This window comes from Teleopsis dalmanni, chromosome X (assembly GCF_002237135.1).
Source record: "Teleopsis dalmanni isolate 2A chromosome X, ASM223713v2, whole genome shotgun sequence".
In the NCBI taxonomy this organism is placed as follows: Eukaryota; Metazoa; Arthropoda; class Insecta; order Diptera; family Diopsidae; genus Teleopsis; species Teleopsis dalmanni.
In genome coordinates, this window is record NC_051848.1 from 15,689,920 (window position 1) to 15,698,141 (window position 8,222).

General features: G+C 33.2%; 1 protein-coding gene across 1 annotated transcript; it reads right to left on the minus strand.

The window, feature by feature from the left end:
• Positions 1–5,239: 5,239 nt before the first annotated feature.
• LOC119687226 (probable prefoldin subunit 2) lies at positions 5,240–6,097 on the minus strand. Its single transcript, XM_038101481.1, has 2 exons — positions 5,625–6,097; positions 5,240–5,563 (listed from the first exon to the last, which is right to left on the minus strand). The coding sequence occupies exons 1-2, from the start codon at positions 5,753–5,755 to the stop codon at positions 5,317–5,319; spliced, it is 378 nt and encodes a 125-aa protein (XP_037957409.1). The 5' UTR covers positions 5,756–6,097; the 3' UTR covers positions 5,240–5,316.
• Between the last annotated feature and the right edge of the window lie 2,125 nt (positions 6,098–8,222).

The following is an 8,222-nucleotide window of genomic DNA, read 5'->3' on the forward strand; positions in this document are numbered from 1 at the left end:
TTGTGTGGTGATTAGAATAAGTCTATAAAGTGCACTTGGGAAAGATTTGTCAGTCGAACAATTTATGAAGATTTTCCAAAATAATAAACTAAATTTTGTACACAATTTAATCAAGAAATAATTAAATAGTGCACTTCACTAAAATTGCTGTTGATTTACTTGTCGATAACGTTACTCGCAGTGTCTGAAATGTGCTTATGATTTCAAACTCAGGGTTCAAATCTTTCGAAGTGATTAATCCCTTAATTGGTTTGAAATTCATTGTAGCCATTTTAAGATAAAATGTCTGTTTCATTGCTATCTTGTACTGCATATAGAGATCAGTAGCCAGTTCATCGTTCTCACATGTACCATAAGGAAAAGAGTTTGATGGAAATTTTTATGTTACTTCTTCCTTATGCTGACCAATTGGGATCCCAATTGGGATGTCATAGGTATCTTCCATCAGTTGATAGTATTGCCTTTCTTTATCAAGTGCAATATACGAAGAAATTATATCGCTTGTTTTGCGTACAAAGTAGCGTAGCACTTCACCGCAGCAAATGTTTGAATATTTTAATTACTTTAATTAAATCTATAATAAAATTAGCTGTGTTTATTAGCTGTGATAATTAGTTATTGTGGTTTGTGACGAACTGATTGTCGCTTGTGATGTTTTATGACATTCAGAGGTTTGTTTTAAATAAACTCTCTATTTTAAATGTGATGTGATTGATATCAATGTATTGTTAATCTGAGATGACCAGATTTCTACTGTCTTGAAGCCGGATAGTTTTAGATTATTGCAACATACCTTTGCGTTTCAACGCCCATCTGTCATTTTTTTCCCACACTCTTTCTAAAAAAATAAAGACTTACAGAACTTGGAGTAGCATATTCAACCAATTTAATTACTGATTTGACGTTATCTTTTATCTTTGACGTCTCTTTCACAGATTTAAAAATTTATTGAAACGTTTTCTGATAACGTGACATTTCTCAGTTGAAGCGATGCGACTCTTTGAAGTTTGAATACTGGATAGGCCCTTTCAAACGAGAGGTGTTGGCAGCTTAAGTTTAGTCCAGAATATTTGGAAAAATAATTCCAAGAATTTATTACGATATATAATGCGATTGATTACGATGGATAAACCACGAAGTGAGGACTATATAATATGAAGTACTTTTGGCTGTGGTCATAAATATTTCCAGCAGAGCAATAAAGACTTATTAATCAAAATATATTCAAAATCATCCAAAACCACTTGAACCGACGACTATCTTAATGCTTTATAGTAGCTTTCACCCAGTTATGCTGACATAAAAACAACAAAGTTAGTTTCCAATCTGTTCTTGAACATGGAATCTAGAAAAAATCGACGGCCTTACCAGAAGGAAAGAGTGTTGGTCAATTATAGAGCCTGAAGCGTATTGCAGTATTCGCAGAGGATTATGGAAGGAAGTGTTAAGGAATCAAGAAATATGCCAGCAAGTCTTCCAAATGTCAGACAATCAAAATCGGTATAAGGGATCAAGAATATCAAGGACTTACATTCTTAATTGGTTTATCATAGCACAGGTTAGAAATGTTAGCTCTTAATCCGCCAAGCATTCTCTAATTCTAAAGCGGCACGATTTAATGGGTTTCCTATTAAATATCTTTAAGCCGTAGTATTTTATATATCCCACACTTAAACTCATAATTAAAATATATATGCAAAATATTTGTTCAAAATCATCAGAGCAAAATTGCAAGACTACTATGAGCTACGAAAAGTTCAAAATAATGTGACCAATCTATAATTTATGGAGAACGGAAGTATTTCTAAGCAATGCTAAAACTGAACTGGTAAGTATTATGGCAATGCTAAGAGCCTTAGCAATCAGAAATGCAGAAGCGCTAGGAAAAAACGGAAGTAGTGATAACTGGACACTTTTTTGCAAATCAACAGGCACGAAAAATAAGATCTTATAAAAATTCCTTGTCATCCCTCACAGAACATCCCTTGTCGACCGCACAGATTTGGTTTTAAAATACAAAATCTTATATCCGAGTCTATGGAAACTAATTTCCACCAACGCGCTGCTGGAAAGAAGTGACTATTACCATTATTATAACGGAGTGATACTGATCAGATAAAAATATCAACTAAATAGTTAATATCTTTTTACGGTGATGTTGTTCAATGATCTATCGCTCAACCCACGTTCGTTTATTTTACCCTATTTGGAGAGGTTTCCATAAGATCCATAAAATTGATCAAAATACTTATGGTACACATCCATAAAAAAAAAAAAATAATTGTGACTAAGAGATGAGTGTTTCTTAACAAATAACTGTTGCGTTCTATAAGAACCGACTTCTCGTATAGAAATATTCAATTGAACTAAAAGAAGTGTTTGTTTGCCGTGATTACACATCACAGTAAAATAGTACAGTCAGTGTAAGTGAATGAAAAAACAATTTGTCTTAAACAATTTTCCACTGGTTCGAGGCAATTTCACGCGTTTCCGCATGTTTTTAGTTGGGCTTTTTCCATTCAATAAATTGTGATTTCAAGTCTGCAGTTCATTGTGTATAGTCGACATAGACGGAAACACATAAAAGTCAATAAAACACAAAATAGAAAAAAAACGTCAATCTAAACTGTTTACTTATGCGGTCTATGCTAATGCTAGAGGGCTTTACCATCTGAGCATCTAAGCTGGCAATTCCTTAGCTTCGACTGTTGCTCTTTTTAGACGTGGTAAAGAAAAAAACTGTCATTCCGTGTATTTCAAATTCAATTTACTCGAACAATAAATTCCGATGATTCTTGTTTCAGCACCGTCATTTATCTTTACACTCGCTATTTATTTTATAAGCTGCCTCACTTTTTCCGTCGCTTTCCAGCTTATGGTAGATATACACAATTTTCATATTGGAGTTTTCATTTATGATCCATAAATTTTCTGCACGTAGCACTGCGCTTCAATAAAATCCAAAAAATAATTTGATTCATTCAATGAACAACTAAAGTCTCTCAGGGCTTATTTAAAAATGTCATCAAATCTTCGCTAATTCAATAATTTAAATTCCAGTCACACGCACACATACACCCTTAAATTCCCCACTCTTATACCTTTGTCTCAATACTATCGCATCACAGGCATTTCAATTGTATTGCCGTTAAATGGGTTCACGGGTGTTCACGGGTGCTCACGGGTGTTCACGGATTAAGTCGATGTAATTTTTGCCAAAAATTACTGTCAAAAATGTTTCACGTGTACTTTTTGGTTCGCACATATCTGCTTAAAATACTCGTAGTATGCGTGCGTTAGTATGAATGTTAGTAAATTCAAGTATACATACCCGCATATTCCGTAGCTGTAGATTTGTTTAGTTGGACTTATCTAAGCGCACACGTATGCTGCGTTTGCCAAATTGCCTTGTGGGTACTGCGCGCACCGAAAGTACTTAAAAGCTTCACCGCCAGCTCTGCTACCTCCACCAGATCCGCCAGATCCAGCTCTGCCTGTTCCTGTCAATAAGAATTCAAAGTGTCAAACTTGTATGGCATTTACGGGGTGTTGTGCAAAATTTTGATAAAATTGTTTTACGAATTATTTACGTGTCTGAACTTAATTTTTCGAAAAGATTTTATCTTATTTAATATTGTAGTTTCGTTTAGTATTTATTAGTTTTTATTAAAAGTTAAATATTTTTCTTGTGCCTTCAAGCAAAAACTAAGAGAAGAAAGTAATATGTGAAGTTTTCCATATTTCATATAATATATAAAATTTATTCATATTCGGCATTTAAATTAAATCCATTTTTATAACAAAGAACAGATGATTTAGATATTAGATTTTGTACTTTGGTATCCGTGATGCTCATGACAAGTAGAAGCCAGAGATATACGAGTATTTCTTGTAAACGCCATACACCTGACCTAGGTGGAATTATAATTTACTGCTCATCTTCGATTCAGTCACCTTATATAAATGATCCTATATACCATATAATAATATGTAAAATTATACCCCAAAAAATCAATTTACTTACATTACTTGGTTATTTAAGTGAATTGTTGCAGAGTTTCGTCTCTGTTCCTTGCGTGCAGTCTACTATCTTATATATTAACTCTTTCAATCCAGAAACGTCTAAATCCGACAACTGCTCTAAATAGCTTTTTTGATGGAACTTCGCTTTCCATTCGCAAGACTGCCGCGGAAATTACGGAAGCTGAGAGATGTTTATATATAATAATAATAATATGATATTGCTCGATTAGTTCACGGTTCATTCGGGTGCGATATTCGTAACCGACCAATAGAGGACTAAATATTTTGTGGAGAAATCACTTCTCTAACACTCCCACAGTTATTTAAGCATTATACGATAACAGATGTACTTCTAAGCCACCCTTCTACGTCATGCTGGTATAATGAGTAATGAGTAATGTAAATAACATGGGTTTTGTTGGACAAATTAAAGTTCTAATCCGAATAGACTATTGCGCTTATTGTTTGTATCTATTGGAAGTAGAACAATAGTGAAGCTGCTAGATATTCCTTTATGTGGAGCTGCTAGATTGATTTGCAATATGGCTTGATCATTTCATACAGTATAATACGCTTGTAATGACTCCGTGCGTGACAGACTGATGGTTGGCAAAATTGCAGGGTCACATTATTTATATAGGTTAAAAAACTTGATAGATATTAGTGTCAATAAACAATGTGTAACACAATCATGACATTCTCATTAAAACTTTACCGATTTAAAAAAAAAATATTACAAAAATAAATGGCGTGTGAACAATATTTACTAATTATAACATAATAAAAGATATATCATGTTGTCAGTATAAAAATATATTATAAATAACATAACTTCAACAATGTAAATGTGTTTCGCTTCAAAAAAAAAATGGGTTGATATCGCTTTGCGACAACTTAACCATATTAACCATTATGGAAAGCAAACCCAAATTAATGCTTCGCAATTAAACAACAATTAAAGAAAAGTAGTTAATATTCCTCTTTTAGCAACCGTGGTCATATCTGGTCATAGCAAAACAACCTAGTTTTTTTCTAGTAGCTTTAGAGGCTTTAGAGCCTTACTTTGTAGAGGCACAAATCTTTGATTACCGTACCTCGATTATCCGTAGCATTTATAACATGGAAGTTCCCTATAAAGTATTTATTTTGGCATTGACAACTGGCACCGTCTGTCATAATTAATTAAAGCAATTGATTAACTCTTAATTGTTCGTTAGACTTTTATTAAAGAAATTTACAAAATTACATTTCGATAAAGTATTGAAAGAGCATTTCTCGATATTCCAGTTTCGCTTATACCAGTGGCATTTGGAAACTGCTTGGCAATGTGCCAAGATTGTGTTCTTGTTTATACTTGCTTATGGCCTCGCTCTTCTGCTTCAAATCACAATTCATTGTCGGAATAGTTCCCTCAAGAAACTCCACATGAGCTATTAACTGCGGGAGCACGTCCTTAACCTTGCGTTCAGTAAGCACGCAGTTAATAAGACGAGAACATTTTCGTTCTGGATCCATGGTTGAAAGCTTCTCTATGACATTCCTGCAAATAAAGCAAATAATGGTATATATCAATAAACGTACGCTGTTCCAGCTTTACATACTTATGATCAGCCAAATCCGCTTCTAAATCAGTTAACTTCTCAAAAATAAGCTTTTGTTCTATAACCAGCTTTTCGTACTCAAGGAATACTTTTTGGCGCTTCTCCAAATTAGTCAATTGTTCAGTGGCCATTTTTCCTCGCAAACAATTTTCACAAAACTAAATTCTTTTTTGCTTTTTCTATGACAGCTCAGAAGCAATAATGAACAGTGTTGTAAAACAAATAATTTTTTGATGCAATAAGTTCAATTGTGTAATTAGGCTCAAGTTAAGTAGAATGTCATGAGCTTGTCAAAATTGACTATTTTGGGTTATGACGATAATGCATCTTATGCAGAGTGTCACAAGAAGTGTTATAATTTGCGTCTAAAATTCACAAATATTGACATTTATTACTGAAAAATACTGATTTGCCTAAGACATATATAGCCTCGGTTCTAATGACCGAGAGAATTGAATGATTGAATTTTTGGCTTAAGACCATCATTAATGGTCTTAGAAATAATTTTTGTATTTAATTGTTGGTAAATAATTTTTTGAGACTGCAAGTACCAAAAATCGAACTCGTGCCCTGCCAAATTTGAAGCTCAGCGTCAGCGCTCCTCATACTTTTTTCTGGTGTTTATGGTAGTTACTTTGTTGTGAAAGTTTTATTAACAAATTTATTCGCTGTGTGTATATTAGAACGAAATCAAAAACCAGCTGTAGAATAATTGAATTAATTAATTATATTATTATAATGAATCATATTTTTATTTTTAATTGTTAAATTTCAATAGTACTCTGTAGAGACATTATTTGTTGCATGATTGATATTATTCTTTTTATGTAGAACCTAATCTATGAACCTATTATGGAGAAAGTCATGTTAATATTACTCCATGATTCGCTCAAAATTACTACACAATTTTATAATGATAATTCTGAACAATATTAAAAAAAATTATACGCCTTTCCTTTAAAACCGGAATGTGTAAGAATTAGTTTATTTGTGGTATATGAACTGGGCTGTGTTTTGTTTTCTAGCATTTTTTCTCCAAGATGTATTAAAATTCTGACATTTGTTACTGAACAACACTGTTTTGACTAAAAACGAGGCACATATAACCTCATTTCCCATCATCAAATTTGAAACGACATACTGTTTTTTCACTCACTCTCACTCTCTTTAATTTGTGTTGAAAGCAACAACAATTTTGATTTTTCGAGCAATTTTGCAAGTTCATAACGCCATATGTGAAAAAATAGAGGCGCAATTTCTGATTCTGGTTTAAGGAATGACGCTGGGCAATGCTTAATCCCAAAGCATAGCAATATTAATAATGCAAAATGAATCGAACTAGATTTAATGTAAATTTTAATTCTAGTATGGAAACATCGATCCAAAAATAATATTGCAGAATACTCATATTTATTCCAGAAATGAGAAATAGGTTTAGTTGAGGCAAAGATTCTACTTTTAGAATCTTCCATTATTCTGCTGTTGAGCAAACTTTGCATAAGCAAACAAGTTGCTAACGCGATGACAAGCAAGTCTACTTTAAGTTCTGTTTAAATAGATGTAATAGGGGCGTGCAGTAAAACTGCGTATCAGGTTTTCTTCTTTTTTTGGAGTTCAGTTCAGTTCCAGTTCGAAGCCATGGCTGCGGAATAAACAGCACATCAAGAGCAGTAGCTAACATGTGCTTAAAATGTTTCACGGTTCCATAAATGCTTAGTAAATCTTCATTCAAGCGTTCGGAGCAAGACCCCGGTAACTGCCAAATACAGAAAAAAAAGTCCAAAGAATCCAAGGATCTAGTTTTCAGTGACTACTTTCTGCTCACAGCTCTGAAAAGTGAAGAGACTTGGCTCGAATGAAAAAGTGATTGTCGAAACTGAAGTCGATTTCAAGATCGTCTTTTGACAGACACTATTTTGACAGACTATTTCTAAGTAAAGTCGGATTATGTTTAAACCTGTTGGTTATTAGTTATTCGAACTTGTTGAGAGATGCGTGCGTTGATTGAAGAAATGTTCAGTGCAAAATGTACAAAAAAGAAGGTCATATGGAGGTGCCATAAAAACTTAGTACTGAGTCTTTGTCAGGATTGTCACACAAGTATTTGCTTCTGAAATTTTGTTCCTTTGATATGCTTTTATCTAGTTGCGAGTAAATGAAACTCTTTTTAAGGTATAATATTTATATAAACTTATTGAGAAAAGCTTGAAGTTGATTTTCGCTTAACAGAAAAAGGTTCCGATGTTTTGCAGAAGTTATTAAAACCCAATTGTTGGTTTCGGTTTTTCTGGATAAAAGAACTTTTTTTACATGTGCTTCAAGCGGAATGAAAATTTTCCACATCGTTCGTTGCAAATAAATTCGAAAATTCCTTAATAGCTACATCCAACTGGGAAATGTGGTCGCAGATGTCTAAATACATTTTAATTCCTTCCATAATATTTTTGTGCTTTTGTGCATCGCAGTTTCGACTTAATTTTAGTGACTTTAAACATTTCTTTCCGCAGAGAAAAAAATATAAAAATACACAATGTTATCAACAGCACAATTGTTTAATATTTTATTAAAAAGTTTTGCCAAATTGTCGCATGTGCTATC